Source organism: Martes martes (assembly GCF_963455335.1).
Source record: "Martes martes genome assembly, chromosome: 17".
Taxonomy (NCBI): domain Eukaryota; kingdom Metazoa; phylum Chordata; class Mammalia; order Carnivora; family Mustelidae; genus Martes; species Martes martes.
Genome location: NC_137905.1, coordinates 48,785,845 through 48,811,401, shown reverse-complemented (window position 1 = coordinate 48,811,401; position 25,557 = coordinate 48,785,845). Strand labels below are relative to the sequence as shown.

Here is a 25,557-nt window from a genome sequence, read left to right as displayed (position 1 = left end):
CCTCCGATGAGCCCATTTCACAGGATGGAATACTGAGGCTCAGAGAGGTGAAGTCGCTTGCTCAAGGCCACACAGCTCACCAATGCAATTGAAAACTCTGGTCTTAAAACCTCCTCTCTTAAGGAGCTGCGGGAGGAGAGCCAAGTACTACATTCCCCAGAATCCTCTGCAGCTCAGGATCTAAAGACGAATGGGTTCTGCCAATCTTTGCACTTGGGAAGATCTGGAAGGTGGCAATGGGGCAGCAGTGGCCTTCCTGTCCCCTGTGACTTGTGCTTACATGGGCAAGGTCATGAGATGACGGTCTTTGCCTCAGCAGAACCCCAGTGCCTGTTTTAAGAGTTCCTGGCATCGAGGGGCCCTTCTTGTAGAGAACAGTTTCTGAGTCTTGAATTAAGGTCATGACCATGTGTTCTGGAATTCAACCATGCCCCAGTGGTGGCAGCCCCTCAGTGGGTCAGTTCTGCAGTGTGATGTGTCCTTCCTGTGGGTCTAATCCCCTGCCTGCCCCTCCAGGCCTTCCTACAACTTTGTAAGACCCTCCTTCCCTGTACAAAATCCTTCCTATCTAAAGCAAGGACAGTGCTTCTTTCTGACGCTGAAGGCTAATTTATATGCCAGCATCCAGCATAAGCTCGAGCAGAGAGAGAGCGCTCAAAGGTCTATGGGATGAAGGAACGAACAGGCAGAACAAGGAGTCCTGTGTGGTGTTCTGGGGAACAGCAGCGTCCGAAAAGTGTGAACCCGGCGGCCACACCCCGAGCCCTGACCACTCACAGGGGTGCTCGTGCTGTCCTTCCGCCGCTCTGGGATCTCTGCCTTGTTGGGGTTGTGGGCACTGCTGACCATAGGGCTGGAGGGGGGCAGCCCCCGGCTCCCGCTTCCGGCAGCACTGCAGCTCGCCTTCCGGCCTGGCAGGCGCTCCTCCTTCAGCTCCGCCTCCCCGGTGCTGGTTGGGCTGCGCTTGGGGTGCAGGGGTGCGGGGGATGGGCCACCTGGTGGAGGGAGGGGACAGTTAGGGCTTGCTTCACCTGGAAAGGCCAGAACCCACTCTGGGTGATCCTCAGAACCTCAGAATTCCTCACACAGGCTACAAGCTCTGCGTGGGCCACGCTGACACCATCTGTCCCAATGACAGATGCACATCTGACTCCCCAGCCCCATGGAAATGACCTGATGCCCCTGCAGGTTATTCACTGCAGCGCTATTTTTTCCCTAAGATTTGATTTATGAGAGAGAGAGAAAGCATGTGTTGGCGGGGAGGGCCGGAGAGAGGGAGAAGCAGGCTCCCCGCTGAGCAGGGAGCCCAACACGGGGCTCGATCCCAGGACCCTGAGACTATGACCTGAACCAAAGGCAGACACTTAATTGACAGAGCCACCCAGGCGCCCTGCATCACTATTATTTAAAAAGGTTTTATTTATTTGAGAGAGAGGACGAGCAGGGGGAGTGACAGAGCGAGAGGGACAAACAGACTTCGCACTGAGCATGGAGCCCAACACGGGGCTCGATCCCAGGACCCCACGATCGTAACCTGAGCCAAAGTCAGACACTTAACCGACTAAGCCAGGCAGGTGCCCCACATCAAAACTTTTGTTTTTTTAAGTACAAAAGACCGGGAGCAGCCTAAGTGCCCCTTAAAAGGGGAATGTCCAGATGAAGCCAAGCTATTTCTGTACGATGGAATCGTCTGCAGCTACGAGGATGACGCTGCTTATGTACCAAGACACAGGGATCTTCAAGATGAACTACAGAGCAGAAAAGGCAGGGCCTGAGGTCTACGGTGAACTATCCTTTGTATAAGGGGAAATATACAGATTTTATTAATCTCTATTTACTTGCTTATCCATGAACAACTGAAAAGGCTATCATTTTTTTTCCTTAAATGTCTTAAAAGAGAACGTTACCTTTATGGTATGTGATTATGTTAGTATTACATTTATATACCTTTATGTCTCTCTCTCTCTCTCTCTCTTTTTAAACTCTTTTTAGGGAGGTAAGGGGCAGAGCAAGAGAGACTCTTCAAGCAGACTCCCCGCTGGGCGTGGAGCCCGACGCAGGGCTCTATCTGACGATCTGAGCTGACCAGAACGGAAATCAAGAATCTGACACTCAAGCAACCAAGCCACACAGGCGCCCCTGTTTTTTTTTTTTTTTTCCTTCTTATCTCTTTTTCGTATCTATCGTTATATACACCCCACCCTTGAAAACATGGCTTTGAACTCCACGGGGCCACTTCTATGTGGATGTTTTTCAATAAATACTGTACAGGACTGCAGAGGTCACTTCCCTCCGATTCTCTGAAGGACATTTTCTGTTCTGTGGCTTGCTTTATGGTAAGAACACGGCATATAACACATCGACACAGTGTGTGTTGATGGACTACGTTATCAGAGAGGCTCTCGGTCAGCAGCAAGCTATTAGCAGTTACATTTGGGGGGAGTCAGAAGTTACACGTGGATTTTTGACTGCACAGGGGGTTGGTGCCCTAACCCCTGCCTTGTTTGGGGATTAACTCTATATATGAACAAGATTTCTCCCAAACTGGTCTCAGCGGCCCCCTCCGAGGACAGCTGGGGACTGGAGACGGGTGTTCAACGAAAACTTTTTTACTGTTTATTCTCCTTGCACTGCCGAATTTTGACGGATGTGATTGTATACATCTCAAGAACAAAACAAATAAATCTGGTCCTTTGGAACATCTCAGGAAATTATGGTCTTAGAACCAGCAGGTTTAAGCGTGTCCTTGAACTTGGGGCAGTCGAAACCTCTATGTGTTACGTCCTCAGGAACCTTCATGCTCCCAAGTCCCAGAACCCTGGGAAAGACAAACTCTGTCATGACAAGCACAGGGCACCCACCGACAATCCTCCGAGAGCCCCAGAAGACCAGAAGTTTTCCATGTGGGTGTTCTTTAAGGTCATATGTTGTAACCAGAGGGATGTTCAAGTCGCAAGCTTCTTAGCAACCTTCTGCACCAACCTGGCTATTTTATGCTTGGAAACAAGGAAATCCCAGAAAGGGGAAATGGCCTGACCACCCAGAATCCCACACTTCCTACTTAGGACCGAGGCTTGAGTTTCCCCAATACCCCCCTCCCCATGCTAGTGCGTGACCCAGAGTAAAGCACTGTGAAGCAGGGCTGCAGAAAAGGGGGGAGCTGGACACCCCGCTGGCCTCTCCTCACACGGCTAAACACGGCGATCCCACGTGAGCTGGCAAGGCCACTCCTAGCTATGTGCCCAAGACAAACAGACACACATATCCACACAGAGCTCGGTACGCGAACGTTCACAGCAGCGTTATTCACAAGCGCCAAACAGCAAAAACAGTGCAATGGCCATCAGCTGATGAATGGAAAAACGAAATGTGGTAGATCCACGATGTGGAATATGACTGGGCCATTAAAAGGGAGGAGGTGCTCGTCTGCGCTAAAACGTGGATGAAAACGTTATCCCAAGTGAAAGAATCCGGACACAAAAGGCCACATATTGCCTAATTCCTCTTGCACGAAATGTCCAGGACAGGGGCATCTGTAGAGACAGAGAATGGGCTGGTGGTTGCCCAGGGGCTGGGGGGTGGTGGATGGGGGTCCGGGGGTCAACAGCAAGTTGGGGCTTATGGAGTTTCTTCCTGGGGTGATGAGAATGTGCTAGAGTGGACTGTGGTGATGGCTACACTTGTGACCAGACCAACACCACTGAATCATCCACTTTGAACAGGTGAATTGTATGCTGTGTGAATTACATCTCCATGGAGCTGCTTACAGAATAGTTGGGAGGGGGCGCCTGGGTGGCTCAGTTGCTAAGCATCTGCCTTCAGTTCAGGTCATAATCCCAGGGTTCTGGGATCAAGTCCTGCATTGGGCTCCCTGCTCAGCGGGAAGCCTGCTTCTCCCTCTGCCTGACGCTTCTCCCCTGCTAGTGCGTGCACGCACTCTCTCTCACAAAAATAAGTAAAATCTTAAAAAAAAAAAAAAAAAGGAACAGCTGGGAGGATTCGCATTTGAGGAACGTGTGGTAAGAGACCTCTTGGAAGTTTCCACACCTAATCTGTGGTGGTGGTGGTCAGCTCTATCTTTTGTGGGTAGTATCTTTCACTTACAGAATGTGGGGTACAGGAAGGTGTCTGCCCAGCCCCTTTCCACTAGGAAGGATCTTTCAAGTTTTCAGTATGGAGGAGAGCCAGAGGGTAGGCTCTCAGCAGCCACTTTGTGCAATGTGTCCTCCTGTGTCCTGATAACAATGGCTTAATCCCGCGTGAACCCTGACGTGAGAGCTCTATCCCGGACAGGTGGACCAAAGGGATTCCAGCTATCACTTGGGCTGCTCTCTAAAACGGAGACAGAAGGGGAAAGACTGGGAAAAAGGTAAGGTGAGATACGTAAGAGAGAAAGGAAAAGCCAAAGGAACAGAGAGGAAGCAAGAAATAGAAGAGTATCTACCCTGGATGCTTTTTCAGTTTCTAATCCCTTCCTGATCCTGGCTGTGCGTTCCCACCTCCAAGTTCCCTATAATGTCCCTGCATCTTTGTACAAAAGTCCTCCCTTCTCTGCAGCTGGCTTGAGCAAGGGTTTTTATTGCCTGTCGGCCAGACAACCCTGATCTGAAGTTCCTTGGGGCCTGGGATAGCGCCTAAGGGTGCGGGACCACACTCACAGAAGTCGCTATGCCTGCGCTGGCGGTGGTAGGTGGAGGAGGCACTCCGTTGTCCTTTGCTGTGGCTGGTGCCTTTGCTGGAGCTCGTTCCATTGGTGGTGTCGCTGGGCGCCCGCACCCGTGCCAGGGCCAGCCCCGGGGTGCCCCGGTCCCCACCCTCCTGCAGGAGGATGACAGACGAGGAGCCTCAGTCTCTGTCCCCTCTGCCCCAGAAGTCCCTCCACCCCGGGCATCGCGCATCCCAAATGCCCCTGGCGCCTTCTGACCTCAGTCTTCCTGCCCAGCAGGAGGTAGGTGGCGGTCACTTCGTTGTACTTCTGGCTGGTCAAGGCCTCTTTGATTTCTTCCCGCGTGTATCCCATACCCACCATCACCTCTGGGAGAGGGGGATGGAGAGGAGGTTCAATCTCCCCAGACCCTTCCCTTCCACTCGTTTCTGCATCACACAGCAACGCCGGCTCTTTGGCCTGTTCTGTATCCGTTCCCCTTTCTGCCAGCAGCAGAACAATTTCCTTGGAAGAACACTTCTTTCGTGCTCAGACCACCTGGCTGACTCCTGCTTGCGCCAAGCCCCAAGGGCAGGTACACAACCCAGGTCTGACCAGAGTCTTCCATTCCCAAGGCCACATTGATTGGCTCAGGATAGGCAGATGACCCAGGTCTGGCCATTCAGAACGCTCCAGACCCAAAATCACGTTGATTGGGAGCATTCGACCTGGCTCTGGCCAATCAAAGCATTCTATCCAGAAGGCCAAACCGATTGGCTCAGGGGTAACCAATGGGCACCAGCCTAGAGCTTCTATTGGAACATTTAGGAAAGTGGCTCCTCTTCTCGATGGGGTGTCCAGGACCCTAGTATATACTGTTGCCAGCTTGCTCCCATGGCCAGAGCTGCCTGGGAAAGAAGCCACCGCTAAGATTCCCAACGATTAACTCTGAGCACCTGAATCCAGCCGTGCCTGAAGGCCGACACACCCTAGCCTTTTTAGTTACAACGATTAGGTGATAACCATATAAAACTGCTGACATTAACAATTTTTGACCTATAAAAATGGCAGTTTCAAATGGTTCAGCCTATTATTATTCTTATTGGCTTAAGCTAGAAGGGCTTGGGTTTTCTCTTCCGTACAACCACAAAAGCACTGATTAATGCAGCCAACTCTGATGGTGGCCTTGAGGGTTACCGGATAACTCCTAAGGAACTCTTTCAGGGCTAATGCCTAGGGATCAAGAGTTCAAGGGCTCCAGGCTGGAGGGTCTGGGACCAAAGGATTGGTGGGGGAGGCACATGCCCACATGGGGCGTTTCCCCGGAAACACGCGGGTTACCAATGACTTGTGCCCAAACACTTCTAGACGTGATCTGTAATTTCTTTTTGTGTCTTAACAGTCAAAACTAAGTACTGCAGACAGATTAACTCATTTCATATGTTCACAACAACCCTATGATAGGTTCTGTGATCGTCCCGTTTTACAGATGAGGAAATAGAAGCAGCGAGAGGAGAAGCCACTTGCCCAGGGTCACACAGCTAAAAAGTGGCAGCACAGGGAGGGGAGCCTAGACTTCTCCGCTCTCCCTAATCGCCTTGCAAACTTCTCTCATGTGCGGGCCAGAGGGGCAGGGGCTAGGAAGCTCTGACCCCTGGCTCCCGGGCCCGTCGCTCGGAGGAGCTAGAGCACCTGCTCTCCCTGACCCTCACCGATTCGCTTGGTGTCCCCGAAGTCCTCCTCGGGCTCCGTGTATGGCTTCAACTCCTCACCCTCATAGCCAATGTTGATCCATTTGTCTTTCATGATTTGCTGCAGGAATTGGGGGCAGGACAGGAACGGGGTAGACAGATGTCAGAAGAAACTGAGGGAAAATATAGTTTCCCACCCTCATGTAGGGCCACCTACTTTGCCCCCCACCTCCAAGACCTAATGCCCCAGAATCGAGGGCTTGATGACAACTAGCGCCTCCTCACCCGCACCCCCAGCACGCCTGCCGGAGCCTCCCGATGTCACCTCCCTCCTCCGCATCATCTGGGTCCCCGGCACCCTATAATCAGCCTAGGAGCTCATTAGCTAATTACTGGCATGGCGGGGAGTGGGCGAAGCTGTTTGGGGGTGGCATTGAGACGGGCCCCAGAGCCTTTTCCCGGGCTGCCTGGCTCCCCTCCCCCTCCCAACCGTGATCTTAAGACGCCAGACACGGGAGAGGGAAAGGGAGGGCACGAAGGCTGAAATGGGAGGGGCTGGGGGGCTGGGGCTTACCTCAAGAGTACAGCGTTTAGCTGGGTTCAGCACCAAAAATCTCCGCAGGATGCTCTCACAGTCTGTTGACATGTAGAAAGGGACCCGGTACTTCCCTCTGAGGACTCGCTCCCGCAGCTCCTGGGGGGGGTGGGGGCGGGGACGGGGTTACTGGGGGAGGGGTCCACCCCACCTGCGCCGCCGGCACACGCATGCGCGCGTGCGCTAGGGCACACACATCTTTCTCCCCATCCCCCACCAAAGCAGCAGGTAGCAAAACCCCACCCCTCTCTCCTGACCGCAATTCCCCCTTCTGTAGAATGGGAGCCCTGGATACAACTCGATTCCGAGGAAATCTCACAGAGAAAGCGAATTCTACAAGCGGGGACCGACGCCAGTCAGCATCCGGGGGCTCAGTCTCCTTCTCTGGACCCAGGGCTCCCAGCGCCCGCTTGGCAGTCCAGGGTGTGAGTGAGTTTAAGTAACATGCCCAGCGTATGTGTGGCCCAGAGTAAACGCTACTGCACTATGAGGTTTATGAAGGAGGAAGACTGGTGGGGGGGAGGTGAGGGTGATCCTACCCACCGGCCTCCCACCCCTCAGATCCCCCCTCTCCTAGGCATGCCTCTCTTTCCAAAGAACTATGAGACACTGGCGGTCTCAAAGAATGAGAACTGATCTACACGCAGACCTTTTTTAGGTAAAGGGCCTTTTAGGAGGGGCCCTGCCAAGACTGAGAAAATAAATTCCATGCGCCATGGAGACCAGGGAGAGCCCCTTCATCCCCAGGAAACGGAGGGGGGCAGGTGGTGTGGGAGAGGGGGGTCTCTGGGTGGAGCTCTGTGCTGGGGCATGGGGAGTGGCCTGGGAGCTCCCTTCCCGGGGGGATTCTCCTCGAAGGGCTGGAAGAGGCCAGAGCCTGGGAGCCTCCTGGGTCTGCACATCAGCACAACCCCAAAGGGTCGTGAATATTTAATAATAACGAGTATCACTTTCAGAGCAGAGCACTTACCCCCGGGGCCGGGCAGCATTCTAAGTGCTTTTTGCAAGGTACCTCTGTGCTCACAACAAAGCTGTCAAGCAGAGCTATGATGTCCCTTTTTCAGACAAGGGAAACTGAGGCCTAGAGAGGGTAAGTCACTTGCGCAAGGAGCGTGTGGCCAGAACATGGCAAGGCGGCCCGGCTCTGGAGCCCGTGCCTTGTCACCACCCCACACCACACCGCCCCCCTCACGAGCTGGCGAGAAGCAGCCACCAGGCTGTCAACACCACCACCCACCACCGGTGCGGCTCCCAAGTCTATCGTCCCAGCGGGATGCCGGGTCCCGGTGCTGGGCTTCAGACACTCAGTTGGGCCCTAAGTCCCTTAACATCCCCATCTTACAGGTGGGGAAAGAGGGGAAACAGGTTCAGAAAAGGGAGTATGTCCCAGGTCACTTCGCAAGGAAGTGACAGAGTGGGGATCCGCTCCCAGCTGTCTGTCTCCTTCGCCCTGAAAGGTTTCAGGGGGCCTGGTGGAGAAACCAGGACAGCAGGAGGTAACAGGGCCTGGGGCAGCGGAGACGCTGGCCTAGCCTTCCGAAACGGTCTCTTGGCTTCCTGCTTGGGGTTGTTATCCTGTACTTGTGTGCGCTTTGCACACTTGACCTCAGCGAGCCCTTGAATCGCTGTTCTAGGGCCGGTTACCTTAAAAACGCGGAACAGAGCGGGAGCCCGAGGCTCAGAGGGGTCAGTGGCTTAGCTGAGGCCTTTGTGGGGAAGGGGCTCCCTCCTCCTCACCACTCAGGTCCCCCTGCTCTAGTGGCCTGTCCTCAGCAGCGACTTTCCTGACCTCCTGAGCGCTCCTGCTCGCACCCCTGGAACCCCATCGCGAGGAAACACCGCTCACCCCAAACCCAGGGGGGCCCCTGCGGCACAAGTGGCCCGAGCACCACAAAGCTCCACAAAGCCAGGCCACGAAAGGCAAAGGAACTGCTCAAGATGAAAGGGGACTTTTAAAACGCCGGTCAACCTCGGACAATGCGGGAGCCTGAACAAAGACACTGGCGCGGGAGAGAAAGAGCTACAAGGACACTCTCCGGGCGGCTGGGGACACCTGAGCGTGGCCGGGACTGCACGACCACGGTTCTCCCCGAGTGTGGCTGCAGACAGAAAGGAAACCCCGTCTCGGGAGACGACCTGCCGTGCGTCCCCTTCAGGGACAGAGGGACGTGGCAACTAAGCCCCAAACGTTCCATCAGTAACGACGCGCCCGGACAGACCAACAGGGCCGGTGCGCCCCCACGCCTGCCGGGCCATCCCCCGGGAGGTAGCTCCTTCCCCCCAACGAGCACCAGCCAGTGTCCAACACGACGTACGCTTTGCTGATTTATTTTCCTTCTGGCCCGGCTCTGCCCTTTCCCGTGAGGGCAGGGATTCTTTCGTTCAGAGAGCCCGAGTCAAAGGTTGTCAGTCTGTTCACTGAGTTATGCGGCCGTCACCAGGCAGTTCTAGAACGTTTTCATCCCCCCGCCCAACAGAAAGCCTGTCCTCCAACTCCCCCCTCATCTGCTTCCTGCCTCTGGATTTGCTTGTTCTAGACTTTTCACAGAAACGGCATCACATATCGGGTGGCCGTTGTGATGGGCTTTTCCCACTCAGCGAGCTCTTGAGGGCCAGCACGCTGGAAACAGAGACTGTTATGTCTTTGGCTCACCCTGTATCTGTAAAGCCCGAAATAGAACCTGACCCCCGCCCCCCCCATGGCAGGCAATAAATGTTTCCTGAGTGAATGAGCAGGGGAGCTGGGATTTGAACCCAAGCCTGCTGGCTGCAAAGCCCTAACACAGCATGGTCCATGTGGGCTGGTCACACGACTGACCATGGGGACCCGGGTCCTGCTATGTGACCTCAGGCCAGCCCCGCCCCTCTGGCCCTCTACAGAGCAGGTGTCGGGGGAGGTGCTGGGGGTCCCCGGGCAGACCCCCCCCCCCAGGAGATTAAGACCTCCACGCCGGCCCCGCCCAGCACCTTGAGGTTGTGCCCGTCGAAGGGCAGGGAGCCGCTGACGAGGGTGTACAAGATGACGCCGAGGCTCCAGATGTCCACCTCCGGCCCGTCATACTTCTTGCCCTGGAACAGCTCTGGGGCGGCATACGGGGGGCTCCCACAGAATGTGTCCAGCTTTGAGCCCAGCGTAAACTCGTTGCTGAAGCCAAAGTCGGCGATCTTGATATTGGCCTCAGCATCCAGCAAGAGGTTCTCAGCCTAGGAGGGACGAGAAGGTGGACAAGTGTGGCGGATGGGAGCTCGGGCTCCGGAGCCGCCCCGCTGCCCCCCCGACCCTGACCCCGTACAGACTGTGGCCCGGTCCCCTACTCCCTTGGGCAGCGACTTTATCTGTCTGGGCCTAGGTTTTGTCATCCAAAGAAGGAGGATAATCAGAACTTCTACCTCACAGGGCTGTCTGAGGAGTAAGTGAATCCTGAAAGGTCTAGAACAATCTTCTGTACCCAATAAGCGCTATATAACATTAGCCATTATTAGGCCATGGGTCTGCGGGGCTGGGGGTGGGGGGTGGTCCTCAGGCAATCTCCTGACCCACTGAGCCCCAGTTTACCCAGCACGAAAAAAAAAAAGAAAAAAACCAAACATGAGCACTGGCTGCTCCAGAGTCATAAAAGTGGGAAAAAAAAAATGTTCTGTCTACCTTTGGTGGCACGTGTTCTTACAAACGCCATTTCACAAGCAAGGAAACTGAGCCTTAGGGAGACCACCTTGTGCCCGCAGCAAGAAAGTGCCAGAGCTAGACTCCAAAAGAGGCCTGGCCTCGCCATGGCCTGGAGCATGGAGGGAGCCTCCAGCTAGCTGCCTGCCTCTTGCAGATCTGGACACACATATCCGCTCTTCAAAGTGTCGCCCACGTCTGGCCGGTCCCAGCCGCGGCCCTTTCACGGCCAGGCCACCAGCACCTCCTGCTTCCTCACGGTCTCCCTACCTCCCTTCCCCACCTCCAACCCAACAGGGGCAGAGAACCCCCCACCCCCTCCCACTCCTCAACATAATGGCATCTCAGCCTTGCTCAGGGCTGACACTAATCTTCCTGCTGTTTGAGGCTCTGCCACCCAGCCACGACCCCCTGCCTGGGTGGGTCCCTCAGGCTGGCCCCCCATTGCGGCGCACTAACCAGATCCCCGAAAGTCCCTTTCAACCACTTCCAGAACTGTCCACCAGGGGGCGTGCCTCCTCCAGGTGAGGGCAAACCCCCAAGCCTGGAGGGCCTTTCTCAGAGGGTCCCGGCAGACAGAGGAAGTGTGTCTAGAAACTTCTACGATCTGATAATAGATTTGTGGGGCCCTTTTTCTTTTTTTTAAACGTGGTAAAAATTTAAAAAATTGGTCTTGTATTTTGGACATCTTTTTTTTTTTCCAGTTCATTTTTATTGTACTTCACAAAAGAATTTGTCACAGCAGATTGGGAATTGAAAATAGTAAAACAAATCCAGTCCTTCAGAGAGATACCTTGAGACCTTCCTTAAGGTACAGCGCCCAGCACGCAGGAGGTGCTCCAGAAATGGGAGTCAAGGCAACTCGACTGAGCAGGACAAACGTTTCTCTCTCTCGTCTGGGTCAAGAAACCCTGAGACGTGTGGTTCTCTCAGAGTGGGAGGTATGTGGTGGTGGGGTCCAGGTGGGCTGAGTACCCCACTTCGGAGCTAGCCCCAGGGGCTCGATCTCTCTCTCTCAAAGGTCCTTCTCCAGTTCGGAGATGCCTAAGATGCTAAGACCCAGAGGCCATGTGACTCTGGGGCTCTAAAACCACAGTTCTAGAAGGTTCCTGAATGTCCTGAAGTCTGAGAGGTGCCAAGGCTCCAGAGACTCTGAGAGGGGTGAACACTTTATCGTGTCCTGTGTCCTTGTTCGGCACCCACGTAAGCGTGTGAGGCGTCCTAGGACATTTTGTTTCTTTTCCTTTGTTCTCTCCTCCTGCCTCCACGTCCCTACCTGCTCCCCCATCTGCCGGTCTTCCTCTGCCACAAAAGCTGGGGAAAGAGTCAAGGGGCCCTGGATGCTGAGGGAGGAGCACGGGGAGAGAAGGGGGGGAATGTGGGGGCTATAGGGGATCCCCAGGGGACTGGAAGCAGGACTAGGGACAAGTGGGGAGGGGGGTCTGTGGGCTGAGGTGGGGAACCTGCGGTGCTGTGGGGGGCTCACCTTCAGGTCCCTGTGTACAATGTTCTTCTGGTGACAGTAGTGCACAGCTGATACTATCTGGAGGGGAGGGAAGAGAAGGTCAGTTACTGGTGGCCCCAAAGCCCTCCACTTCTTTCCAACCCCATGAACCTCCTCACAACCGAGACCCAGGGCCCCAGGCCTCCCCTAGGCACAAGGCCAAGATTCTGGGGCCTCACACTCTGATTTAATCATGTGGGCAACGCCACAGGACACGCAGAGACCCGCATCCCCACTCAGACACCCGGACATCCTCAGACCCCTGGACACCCTCCCGGCAGGGGCCTCGGACCCAGGACATCACAACGGGTCCCCTCCGGACTCCCCATCTGGAAACACACGCATACCTGCAAAGAGACAGTCAGCCCCAACACACCCAGTATAGCCCCATCGGGGTGTCTGGACGGCTGTGGACCAACACCCTGGCTCAAATCCCTGCCCCCATCAGACCCTCACACCCCTTAGCCAGATACCTGGGCCCCCTCACGCATACCCTCTACCCACACAGCTACATCCCACGTGTCTGGGCTCCCACACACCTACTGCCCCCACACCTCAGCCACACTGCTCCGCTCACACGCTTCGGGACCCTGGCACCTGTCAGCCACACTCCTGCACGCGGTGCCCACCCTCGCACCCACACATCGGACACCTGCACACCTGCACCAGGGCATCCTCACACCCAGGTGACTGCAGGCTTGCGAACACTCAGACTTACGCTCCCAGACCCCCTACTGCCCGCGGCCACGACTGCCCCCACCTGTCGGAACTTGGCTCGAGCTTCCTTCTCCTTCATGCGGCCGTGGGACACGAGGTAGTCAAACACTTCTCCTGCAGGGCAGAGGCCAAGCGGGGTCAGCGAGGGGCGTGGGGGGCGCAGGGGGCAGGGCGGGGAGGGACGCCTCACCGGCACTTGCGTATTCCATCACCAGGTATAGCGTCTTCTCCGTCTCGATCACCTCGAAGAGCTTCACTGCGAGGACCCGGGGAGGGGAGGGGGAAGCAGGGTTATGGGGGAAGAGACCCCTCCCCCCGCTCCACCCACACTCTGTAACTACGCATGTGCTGACCAGAACACCCCTTACTCCAGAACGCTCCATGGCTCCCTACTGACGGCAAGATTTTCCAAACTGCTCAGCCTTCTTTATCACCTCTCCTACTTTCTGTCTCTCTCGTAAGAAAGTCAGCTCGGGATTTGTGTCTGTTTTCTTCCCTGCTTAGGCCAGATGCTAGGGGCATAAAGGAGCCACTCAGTTAACACTTCCGGAGTGAACAAACGCGTGGATGAATAAATGCTGTGACCACATCCAGGCCAGGCTAAATCCTGTCTCCCCTCTGCCTCATGAGGACAAGGGCAGTGCTCACCGCCGCTGACGGTAATCAGACCAGCCCCCCCCCAGCTGAGCTCTGAGTGGAGTGTTTTGAATATTCACTCTTAACCAATCCCCATAGTGACCTTGAAGTAGGGCCTCTTATAAGCCCCACTCCAGAGGAGGAAACTGAAGCTCAGAGAGGTTAAGTGACTTGCCCAAGGTCACACAGCCAACGAGCAACAATACTGCTCAGAGAAAACAGGTCTTTCTAACTGTGAAAACACCAGCTCTTCTGTCCCCCAACTCTCTCTTCTGCCCAAGTGCCCCAGTTGGTAGCCTCTGAGGCCACGCTCTTCCCCTCCTCACCGATGTTGGGATGGTTTAGGCCCTTCATGATGCGGACTTCTCGGAACAGCTGGGCGTGGCCAGAAAAGAAGAAAGAGAAAGATGAGGGTGGGCGGTTTCAATGACCCTCTTCCCAACCTTGTCCCGAACCCCCTCCCTATCCCTAGGCCTCACTTTCTGCAGGCTGCTGGGGTTCAGCTGGGTTTTGTCAATGATCTTGATGGCGACCTGGAGGTGGAAGGAAGGGGTAAAAGATCAAAGAGCCAAGGGCTCGAGCTGGGAAAGGCCCTTTCAACCCAGATCACCCAGGGGTATCCTTCCTCTGCCTCCTCTCACAGGAAGCCCTTAATCAGGGCCATTCCTGGTGGATCAGAGAGCTAGGCCTCAGGACCTTTGCACAAGCTGTTGACACTGTGTCCAGCGCTCCCTGACTTCTACAGGGAAATATCCTTATTCCACAGCAGGGCCTGTGTGAACGTGTATGAGCGTGAGACCTTTTCGGGGCCCTCTTTGTGAGAGCACCTCAGACCATTCACCCAGCATGTCTTCCTTGTCTTGAATGCGTGAACTGTGAAATAAATAACCAGCTGACATTTCCCAAAGCATCACCGGGCCTCAGTCCATGTGCTTTACAAACAAGAACTCTTTCGATCCTCACAGTAGGGGTGCTAGCATTAATCCCCATCTTACAAACTGGGAAACTGAGGCACAAAACTGTTCAGGTAGTTGGCCAAGGTTACATGGATAGGAAGTTTGTGGGCTGGGATTTGAATCATACAGCCTGATCAAGTTTACCTCTTAAACATTTAAAACTGAAGAAAAAAATATACAGTTTATTTAAAAAAATTTTTTTAAGTAATCTCTACACCCAACGTGGGGTTCGAACTCATGACCCTAAAATCAAGAATGGCATGCTCTTCCAACTGAGCCAGGCAGGCACCCCTAGTTTTAAAAGAGCTCTGAGCAGTCACCATGGGGAAAGAATCAGAAAGTTAATGAACTCTCCTTGTATGTACCCTGCAGTGGGGTTAAGTTTTTATTTTGAATTACACTTTGGCAGACCCCCACAAGGTTTTCATTAGTAAGGGGCCTCAGCTCTAGCTGTATAGCTTTTCCAAAGGGTTTTGGGGCCACCCCCAGATCCCCTGGATTATAGAATCATGCCCTGTTTCCTTAGAAGCTGGTCCTCTAGGAAGGTCCCGGAATCAAGTTCGAGATCCACACAAGGGGAACTGCGTGCTCTCCGTGCGGGAGAGGGCCCATTAGCTTTCCTCATATCCTCACGAACGGGTTTTTAATTTTGTCAAGCACTTTTCGTGCCAGTATTGAGACAATTGTATGGTTTCCCTCCTCGAATCTGGGAATGTGGCAAAGTAGATGAATGAATTGTCCGTTTCAAAAGAACTGTGCGTTCCTGGATGAACCCAGCTCTGTCATCGCGCTGCTTTCTTTAACTGATGCGCCAAGGCTCTCTGCTAATATTTTGTTTCAGATTTTTGGATCTATGTTCACAAGTCAGGCCAGCCCGTAACAGCATTTGTGTTTCGTTTTGACGTCTTGGTCATCGTCCAGCCAGCACTTACAGTGAGCTGGACTGTGGGATCTCTTTCGTTAGTTTCTGGAAGGATGGGCATAAACTCAGAATGTTTGGTAGAAGATGCCTATAAAACCATAGGGGCCTGGTGTCTTTTGTGGGTCTGGTGTGGATGGCGTAAGGGCAGGAGATAGGTCACCCGAGGTGGGGGAAATTGCTCCAGCCATGTCCTCTAAAATTAAAGGGGAATAGAGGAGTCATACCCCACCACCCTGTGTGAGTGAGAGGCTTCGTATCTAGGTTACAAGGTCTGTGTGGGTGTGGTAATGCTGCCCTATTCTGGAGGCCAGGAGAAAGGGACCTCGGGGAGTTGAGAACTCCAGTGAGTGGTCTCATGAAGACTGCGACAAGACCTGATGGAAGCAAAGCCTACCACCACCAACAGGGAGGTGGCCCGGGTTTACACACAAAAGCCATATTCTTAGAAATGAACACCTGTGACCTGAGAGTCCCCGACAATTCCAGGGACCATGACTGATATTTAATGAGCACGGCGCCATCTTCCCTCTTTTAAGGTGGGGAAACTGAGGCCCAGAGGTGGACATGGTTCACTCTAGAGCTAATGTCCTACACCATCACCTCACACTGCCACATCATTTTTTAAATTTTTTTAAAGCTTCAGGCCCAATGTGGGGCTCGAACTCACGACCCAGAGATCTAGAGTCACATGTTCTACTGATGGGCCCGCCAGGCACCCACATCATTTTTTTTTTTTTTTTAAATTAAACAGCCTTTACTATGGGCCAAGTCCTGGGCTAATAAGGACCTCATCTACATTCAATTCCCACGGTAACCCAATTCTACTTGGACTCTTCTGGACAAACCTGAGATGTCCTGACCTGTCCCAGGGAGAGTCAGGGACTCACCTGAGGTCAGGAAGCAAAGCAATGAGGGCCAAGTCTGACCTCGCCCCACCTCCCACACGCCCGTGCCCCGCCCCCCACCCATCACCCCGACTCACCTCCCGGCCGGTGAGGATGTGCCGGGCCAGCTTGACTTTGGCAAAGTTGCCCTTCCCGATGGTTCTCAGCAGGCGGTAGTTGCCCACGTGGGGCTGCTCCTCGGGACAGGAGGCGATGGAGTTCCGGCAGCGGGCACCCAGGGAGCGGCTGGACCAGGACGGTCCCTTGTCTGAGGAGCGGCCACTGCCCAAGGTGCCATGCTGGACAGGGGAGACGAAGAGTGAGTGGTGGGCAGCGCCCATCCGATCCTGCCTCCGGGGGCTCTGGGAACGGGCGGCTCCCAGCGGGGCCGGGGCGTTTGACTCTAGTTACGGCCACTGGCCCCTTCGTGGTCCTTCCCAAACCCAGGCCAGAGGGAAGCACGCTGCCTTTGGGGGTCCCCCGTATCTCTCTACAAGAGGATGTCTCCAAGAACGCAAAGGCTGGGCCACCCCCCAACTCTGCAGCATCCAGGGTTCCAGACATCAGGCTCCTCCTCGCTCCCCTCCAACAGTCAGTCTCCCTGCAACTTCCTCTCCAGGCGCCGGGACCACAGTATTTTCTTCCAAATGCGGTGTCCCTCACTCCCAACCCGTGTCCTCAATCTGGGTTCAACTCCGCCCCCCGTCTCTTGCAGCTCTTGACATCCTGGGTCACCCCTCACCTCCCTGTCTGCCCCCCCGATTCTACTCTGAACCCCAAGAGCAGCCTTTTCTTACCAGCTTACTGCCCCTAACATTTTCTCCCAGTTCTTCTTGCCCCAAATTCCACTCCAAACACTGTAGCCAACACTCTTTCATTGTACCCTGAACTTCCAGCCCTGCACTGTTACCTTCCTCCTGTGAAAACACAGGGGCCTCCCCCGTGCCCTGCACCACCACCCTGGGAACCGCTGCGGCTCCTGACCCACTGTCTCCCACGCCCATGCTCCCATCTGTCCCCGATGTTCCGTTCCTGCCATCCTGTCCCTCCTGGGCCTCTCCCCCGCAGGTCACAGCCTGCTCCACGCTGCCCTGTCCTGATTGTGAGCCCCAGGGACTATGCCTCCCGTTCAGCGCTGGGCTGGGGCCCAGGGTGGGGGCGGTGGAGGGAGCCAGAGGCCCCAGCCCAGGGGGCTCTGCTCAGACCCAGGCGGCGCCGCCCCCCCCACCCCCCACCCCCACGCTCTCCCCGGGGCAGGAGTGGGAAGCAGGAAGACAAAGGGAGCCGAGGAGAGGAAAGGCCAGGTAGGCAGCAGGGAATCCGCATGGCTACCTAACAGGGGTGATGTCTGATTCGGTCACCATCCCCTTCTTAAGGGAGGGAAACTGAAGCCCGGAGTGGGACAGAGTTTACCCCAGAGCTGCTGTCCCTCGCCATCACCGTATCACACTGACTCACACTCCTACATGTTTTTATTACACTGCTTTTACTACGGGCCAAGGCTCGGGCTAGTAAGCACCTCATCTCCATTTAATTCCCCTGGGAGCCCATTGAGGGCGGAACCTACCTCCTCACCCTCCAGAGGAGAAACTGAGGCTTGGAGAGAGAAGGTATCCTGTCAAGGTCACACAGTTCCCCCCACGAGGTGCAGAAGGACTGCCACCCACGGTGCCCTCACCGGGGGACCTCCCACCTGGATCCAGTAACCATTCATGCTCTCTAGACAGGGACCCCCCCCCCCCAAGGTTGAGGCAGTGAGCACCTCGGCCAAGGTCACAGGGCAGAGAAGCAGAAGGCTAGGGATTCGATCCCAGGCCTGCTGGCTCCTGAATGCTGAGCTCTTTCCCACATCCCACTGGGCTCCTCACAACCTCAGGTCTCCTCCCAGGAGAAGAGGGCGGGCAGGGAGGTGGAGATCGTGGCCCTTAAGGCCCCTGATCCCCACCGAGATAAAGGCTTGGAGAAGAACCCCCATCAGGTGGCACCAGCGGAGCCAAACTGGGGGTGGGCTGGCACCCCACTGAAAGCAGCATGCTTGAGGGACCCCTGCAAGGGGTGGCTGGGGCAGTGGGTGACAGAGCCCCCCAGGGGCCGGGGGCGGGAGCTAAAATTGGCTGGCACCACCAGCTGGCCCGGCTCCCTCCCTCCCGCCCGGCTGGCGGGCTGGCGCCCCAACACCGGGGCCTGTTGCTAGGGAACCTCCAGAGAGTTCCAAGGTGGTGGGGGGAGCCCTGGAACTTGGGGTGGGGGGGCATGACCCCCACATGGCTGTCGTCATGGTGACGGGGCGGCGGGGAACAGGAGAGGAGCCTGCGACCTCCAGTTCCAGAGGGAGAGGTGAGCCCCAGGCAGGACAGACAAGCGGGACTTACACACGAGTTGGGAGGACAGAAGACAAGAGGAGAGAAGGGTACTGGCCCCCCCAAATGCCCACCAGGCACAAGTCCGGACCAGGAAAGAGGAGGAAGTGCTCTGATGAGCCCCATTTTACGGATAAGGACGCCGAGGCTCACAGTGACATCACTTGCCTGAGGTCACCCAGCTAGGGAGGGCCAGAAACTAGATTTGAACCCATGCTTATCGGAAGAATCACAGCAACAATCCGAGTGCAGCGACAAGCACTTCTTACTCACATTATCTCCTTGGCTCCCGAAAACAGTCCTAACAGGGAGATGCTTTCATCGACCCTATTTCGAGATAAACTGAGGCTTGGAGCAGGGAGGGGATCCATGAGCTCCAGCCACAACCGATGACAGCCCCAGGTAGAGAAGGCACGGCCCCTCTGACTCATGGCCATCCTCACAACAGCCGTGGACAGGTGTGGAGCACGGCCCATGGACCAGGCTTCCCCCTCCGAGGGACTCAAGGGATCATCCCCATTTTTCGGAGCAGGAAACTGAGGCTCAGAAAGGAAGCAGCGGTGGTCTGAGGACACAGCGCAAACCCGCTGGCAGAGAGAGCCAGCATCTGAACCCGGGCCCGTGGGCTCCCTGGCACTTTCTGAGGGACTTGGGGGGAAGGGTGGGGATCTCACCAGAGACTCCAAATCAGAGTCTGGCCTGTCGGATGTGGGCTGTGGTGGTGGCGGTGGTGGGGCTCCCTGTGAGGGGGGGTCTTGCAGGACGAAGGGACGGAGATCAGCCTCTCTGGTAGGGGATCTGGAGTGAGGGTGGCTGGATTGGGGGGAAGGAACCTGGCAGAGGCCTAGGGGAAAAGGAACAAAGACCCCAGCTGGGGGTTGGGGGAGGCCCTTTAGAAGGGCTGAGAGTAATCAGAAACTGGGGAGATGGGGGGGGTCCTCCCCTCCCAGGATTGTTCTGGGCTGTGGTACAGGGACGGGGGCCTGGAAATAATGGGAAGGGTTAGAGCCATGGGGCAGTGGAACTCAGGGGAGCTGAGGAAACTCCTAGAAGTTAAAGGAGGGGGTTTCTAGGAGTTTCTAGTCTTTGGAAGCAGAGAAAGGTCCAGGAGCATGCGAGTCCTAGAGAAGGGTCTTCTGGGCAGAGGCAGCCCAGAAGAAGAAAGCCTGAGCCTTGTGGAGGTCAAAAGGGCCTAGAAACTTGGGGAGGTGGTCTCCAGCAGACAGACCCCAAGAGAAGAGGGCTTACAGCCGGGCCAAGACCCCAGGCTTTAAGTCCCGGAGTCTCCTGGAAGAAGGACCTGGGGCCGCCTTGTGAGACGGGAGAGGCCTCTGAAGCTGAGGAGGGGGTTTCCCTGGGAGGCCAGACCACCCTGGTAGGGAAGAGGAAGGCCCTGTGGCAGGCAGAAGGGATGGGGACCTGGAGATGAGAGGAAGAGGTGGTGTCTTGGGAGGCCGCTCCTGGCCCAGGAGGGGATCAAGGGGTTGGAAGCTTGGGGAGGGGGCTTGCCAGATGCTGAAGAGTTGAATACAGGGAGGATGAGGCCTGGAGTCAGACTAGTCCAGGGCCTAGAAATCCCAGACTAGGCTAGGGGCCTGGAAGTTGGAGGCCAAGACTGCCTGGGAGAAGAGCTCAGAGAGGGTCCAGGGAGGCAGTGGGGAGGGGGGGCGCTGTCCTGGGAATCCAGGGACAGGGCTCCTTGGAAGACAGGGGCCAGGCCTGGGAGTGGAGAGACCTTGAACAAGCTAGAAAGGGCCCTGGGCCCAGGAAAAGGTGGAAACCGGCTTCCTGTGAGGGGGTGCCCACAGGATCCGGGAGGATCCAGAGGGGCGGAGGGCTGAGAATGAGGAGAGGGGGGCTCCTGGGGAGCAGGCACCCACATCCAGATGGGGAAGGCCGAGCCAGAGGCCGGACTGGGCCAGGCCTTCCTGGGAGAGGACCAGGGCCGGGCCTTGGGGTCAAGGGCCCCGCAAATCCAGGAGGGGGCGAGTTGTCGGATGCGGGCGGCCAGGAGGGGAAGGGGCTTAAGAACACGCCGGAGAAGGGAGGGGCTCCTGGAAGGCAGAGGAGGGGGCTTCCTGGAGGGAGGAGACCCGAGCGGAAGCGGTCTGCAGAGGGACAAGAGAGGGGTCCCGAGAGAGGGGCGCCCCTGGGGTCGGGCTGAGCTGGAGTGGGGGAGGGTCGCGAGGCCTGGAAGTCCAGGCGGGGTCGGGAGGTGGCAAGCCGGGCCGGGCCCGGGGAATGAAGGTAGGAGCTCGCGCAGCGAGGGGCACACCAGGACGAGGGGTTCCGCGGCTGAACCCGACCGGCGCTCCCCAAGGGGCCGGGCCCCACTCACCGTGTCCGAGTTCCGATCGTTGCCCGGGGCCAGAGCCGTCCGCGAAGACATTTTCTCCGGGTCCCGGGGGACTGGGCGGCCGGGTGGGGGGGGGCGGGGGTCCCGGGGTCCCCTCTCTTCCCCTCCCCCCCCGCTGGCCTGGGGACGCGAGCTCAAAAGCTGGGCGCCGTGGACACCGGGGTTCGCGCCGCGGGAGAGGGGGGCAGGGCGGGGAAGGGAAGGGGACGCCGAGGGTCCTAGTGGCCCCGTGCAGTGGGGGCCCGGGGCGCCATGGGGGCGGCGGGCAGGCGGGCGGGCGGGGGCCGGGGAGGGGGCGCGGAGCCGGCCCGGGCGGCGGCGGAGGGAGGCGGTGGAGGGGCCGGGGAGGAAGGGACGTCAGGGGGAGGGGCGGGTAGGGCGGGGCCGCCGAGACCCCGCCCTCTGCCGCCGGCCCTTAAAGGCGCAGGCCCGGGCTAGCCGGGGGCTCTGGGGGTGGAGGCAGGTCTGGGCGCGTCGGCAGGGAGCGTGTTCTCACAGGAGAGCAGAGACTCACCGGAAGAGCAGGGGAGAGAAACGCCGGTGCAGAGCGCCAGAGACGCGGAGGAAGATACCGAGAGACGCAGAGATAGGGAGAGACAAAGAGACACAGGGAGAGAGGGACAGACGCGAGGAGAAGCCCAGACACACAAAGAGATATCAACGGAGCCAAAAGATCGGAGCGACAAAAAGAGAAAGAAAGAGGGAGAAAAACAGGGAAAGAGACGCACGCAAAGAGAGATTCAGAGAGAACAGAGACGCAGAGAGCGACAAAGCCTGAGAGACGCACACACGGAGACGGAGGGAGAGGCAAAAAGAGACAAAGAGAGACAGAGATTCAGAGACCTGTGAAGAGAATGGAGACAGAGACAGAGGCAGAGAAGCCGCCAGGGACGAGAGCCAGGCAGACGGCGTGGTCCCCATTCTCCCTCCCAGCCCACCCTGTCTCCAGTCTTGGGGCCCAGGAAGTTCTTGCTTGGGAGCGCAGTACTAAGGGTGCTGGGGGCACAGTGTGCTAGGCAGAGCCACCGCCAAAGCCTGACCACCATCTCTAGCGATGCTGCCTCCCACCTCCCAGAACACTCCAGAGCCCAAGGTTGTGGCAGCCGGTTCCTCTCCTGTGCACCCCAGCTGGGGTCTGAGGACTCTCCCTACAGCTCTGTGACGCAGAGCAGAACCTCAGTTTCCCAATCTATAAGGTGAGGGGAAGGATCGACATGCTGCCTTCCTGGCAGGGCTGAAGCAGGTGCCAAAGAGCCCTGTGTAAGTATTCACCTGCAGGGCTCAGCAGCTGTTGGGATGGGCAAACTGAAACCACAGAGCCAAGGTCTTCGCTGAGGTCATCCGGAACTGTGGGGACCACCCATGCCCTCTAGACCGGGGTGGGATGAAGGAAAGAGGGGCATTGTATAGCCCATCCTGGCCCCAGAATCCCACAGCCCTTGGATGGATGGGGTCCTCCCCTTGCCCTGTCTGACTGATCATCTTCTCAAGCCTCGGTTTCCCTTTCTAAAAGAGGGGTGTGATGCTAACAGCAGCGTGTTGGGAGTCAGCCCAAGTGAGCCGACTGTTAAAGTCGCAGGAATCTTGGAACTGGTTGTTAAACAGCCATTATAAAAGATTAAATTATGCAAATACATAATTAAATAAATTATATCGAAAACAAAGGGAATAAATACTCATCATAACCTAATGATTTTACTACATTTTACTATTATCTGTGATCCTAGTTTATTTACATCTCTTGTACGTTCATAGAGATACAACCGTATAACGTGCTACTGCATGTCTCTTCCCCCCACCAAAAACACTTTCAGTGACATCACTGTAGCTTGACATCACCGAATTCAAGCTGGAATTAGTCATGGTGGGGATATTTACACCGTGGAAATTGGCAAACCCCACAGATCAAGGCTCCCCTGTCCCCAGCCCCCCAGAGAGCTGGTTGTGAAACACTGACCAGCTCATCTTTTTTTTTTTTTTTAAGATTTTATTTATTTATTTGACAGACAGAGATCACAAGTAGGCAGAGAGGCAGGCAGAGAGAGAGGGAGGGGGAAGCAGGCTCCCAGGACTGTAGGATCATGACCTGAGCAGAAGGCAGAGGCTTTAACCCACTGAGCCACCCAGGCGCCCCCTGACCAGCTCATCTACCACTGGTTGATACTCTCAGGTACATAGACAGAGGCTTCCTTTGTGCCAGGCTCTGAGCCCTTTATCCTTTCTGCCACCCTGTGAGGTTGGACCATGATTATCAGCCCCACTTACACATGAGGAAACAGAGAGCCTAAGAACTAAAAAAAAAAAAAAAAAAAAAAAAAAATCACATGGTGAAGGTCACATGGTTGGTGAGCGGCAGGACTGAGATTTGAAACGGAGGGCTTCCAAACTCTGGAACTTGGGCTTTTAACCACTATGGCTTCCTGTCCCTGCAAAATCATAGCAGCAACCTCAGTGTGCGGTACATTAACGAGACTATATGCATTTGAACCGATTAGAACTTTCTAAGCGGATGACATTACTGTTATTACTCAGCAGATGGGGCCCAAGGAGTCTCGGGGATGGTGGGACACCGAGAGAGAGTTCAGGCTGGTGTTCTGGAAATTCTGAGATCCTAAGGGCTCTGCAGGGTGAGAGGTGGGGTCTTGGGGATGGGTTGGGGGAGCTGAGTCACTCCTTCCTAGGCTTAGCAGGGAGAGCTGCAGTTCCCCCAGGCACCACGAGGGGGCAGCAGACCACCTTCCTACACGCACCTGCCCTCCACCACACCTCAGGCCCCATCCTGGTTCCCCAGACCCGAGGACGGGCCCCACCCCAGATGCGGGGACTGAGGCTAAATGAAGTTGCGGGGGGGGGGGGAGGCTACAAAATGGTGAACCTTAAAAACAGGACGTTTAGCGAAAGTAGCCCGACGCAAAAGAGCACTTACTGTATGATTCCTTTTCTGTGGAATGTCCGGAATAGGGAAATCCACGGGGCTGGAAGCAAAGGAGAATGGGGTGGGCCTAGTTACGGGCTTACAGGTCTCTTTTTTAATGTTCTGGAATTAGATAATGGCGACAGATGCTGCATCCTTGTGAATATACTCAAAACCACTGAACTTTAAAAGAATGAATTTTAGGGGCGCCTGGGTGGCTCCATTAAGGACCCATTCCTGATTTCGGCTCAGGTCATGATCTCAGGGTGGTAAGATTGAGCCCTGTGTGGGGCTCCGTGCTGGGTGTGGAGTCATCTGCTTAAGATCTCTCTCTCTCTCTCTGTCCCGGGATGCTGGAGGTGGGGGCTCAGTGGGTTAAGTGTCTGCCTTTGGCTCAGGGCATGATTCTAGACTTGGGATGGAGTCCTGCATCAGGCTCCTTGCTCAGTGGGGAACCTGTTTCTCCTTCTGTCTGCGGCTCCCCCTTGCTTGTGCTTTCTCTCTCTGACAAATAAGTAAGTAAACTCTTTTTTAAAAAAGATTTTAATTTATTTATTTGACAGAGAAAGAGAGATCACAAGGAGGCAGAGAGGCAGGCGGGGGGAGGGGGGAACCAGGCTCCCTGTTGAGCAGAGAGCCCGATGATGCCGGGGCTCCATCCCAGGACCCTGAGATCATAACCGGATCATAACCCGCGTTAAGCAGAGGCTTAACCCACTGAGCCACCCAGGCGGCCCAGTAAGTAAAGTCTTAAAAAAAAAAAAAAAAAGAGCTCTCTCTGCTGTTCCCCGACAAAGGGCAAATTTTATGGCATGTGAATTATATCTCAATAAAAAAATAAATTAAAAAAAAGAGAAGGAGCTCTGAGAGCTATCACCGCCCACAACAGACCAGCTGGTTCCAGCCAGAGCTACTCACCCTCTTCTGATTACCATGATCCACACTGACCTGTGGAGGACAGGGTGTCCTCTGCAGCTCCTTTCCCAGGGCTCATTATCTAGCAAATCCAGTCCTTGATCTGACGCCTTCGGACCTTGCAATCTTAACCCCTGACCCACTTCTCCCAGCCTCAGTGTCTGCAGAGCCCTTCCTGGGGCCCCCGAGAGAAGCAGGGATTCCTGAGCCCAGCCCTGACCCTAATCCCACACCAACCCCAACTTTGTCTAGGCAAGTGATCCCTTGTCCCAGGCCTAACCCCTGGGATGCTGTGCCTGAGTTCTAAACCTAAAACCTTAAAAAGAATGCTAATCCTGCATCTAACACCACCCAATCCCCAATCCATTCGCAGCCACCCCACCCCTGCACCTGCCAAATGCATCCCCAATTTCCAGATTAGAGCCCCTTAGCTCTAATCTATCCCCATGTGTGCACCTGGTTAATAAATCTTTAGTGAGCATCTACTATGTGCTAGGCAAGTATCTCGGGATATAAAGATGAACAAGGTAAGCAAACTTTACTTTGAATTCCCATTCCAGTGGGAGAGTCAGAAACTCTACAAGGAAGGAACGCCTGGGTGGCTCAGTCAGTTAAGCATCTGCCTTCAGATCAGGTCATGATCTCAGGGTCCCAGGATCGAGCCCTCCTTCGGGCTCCTAGCTCAGTGGGAAGCCTGCTTCTCCCTCTGCCTGCTGCTCCCCCTGCTTGTACTCTTTCTCTCTCTCTGACAAATAAATAAATAAAATATATATTTCTAAGACTTTATTTGACAGAGAG

The 25,557-nt window shown here is 55.6% G+C and overlaps 1 protein-coding gene across 2 annotated transcripts in view; it reads right to left on the bottom strand.

Moving 5' to 3' along the window:
- The window catches only part of MARK4 (microtubule affinity regulating kinase 4), a 28,720-nt gene extending 7,664 nt beyond the window's left edge, over positions 1 to 21,056 (bottom strand). For both annotated transcript variants that reach the window (XM_080828177.1, XM_080828176.1), the window contains exons 1-13: positions 20,913 to 21,056; positions 16,313 to 16,513; positions 13,932 to 13,985; positions 13,779 to 13,827; positions 13,007 to 13,072; positions 12,860 to 12,930; positions 12,082 to 12,138; positions 9,899 to 10,135; positions 6,911 to 7,030; positions 6,358 to 6,457; positions 4,925 to 5,034; positions 4,659 to 4,818; positions 778 to 995 (exon numbers count right to left, since the gene is read on the bottom strand). In XM_080828177.1, coding sequence (XP_080684303.1) covers positions 778 to 995; positions 4,659 to 4,818; positions 4,925 to 5,034; positions 6,358 to 6,457; positions 6,911 to 7,030; positions 9,899 to 10,135; positions 12,082 to 12,138; positions 12,860 to 12,930; positions 13,007 to 13,072; positions 13,779 to 13,827; positions 13,932 to 13,985; positions 16,313 to 16,513; positions 20,913 to 20,963 — 1,494 coding nt within the window. In that variant the 5' untranslated portion in view covers positions 20,964 to 21,056. The remainder of the gene's footprint in view (positions 1 to 777; positions 996 to 4,658; positions 4,819 to 4,924; positions 5,035 to 6,357; positions 6,458 to 6,910; positions 7,031 to 9,898; positions 10,136 to 12,081; positions 12,139 to 12,859; positions 12,931 to 13,006; positions 13,073 to 13,778; positions 13,828 to 13,931; positions 13,986 to 16,312; positions 16,514 to 20,912) is intronic.
- Between the last annotated feature and the right edge of the window lie 4,501 nt (positions 21,057 to 25,557).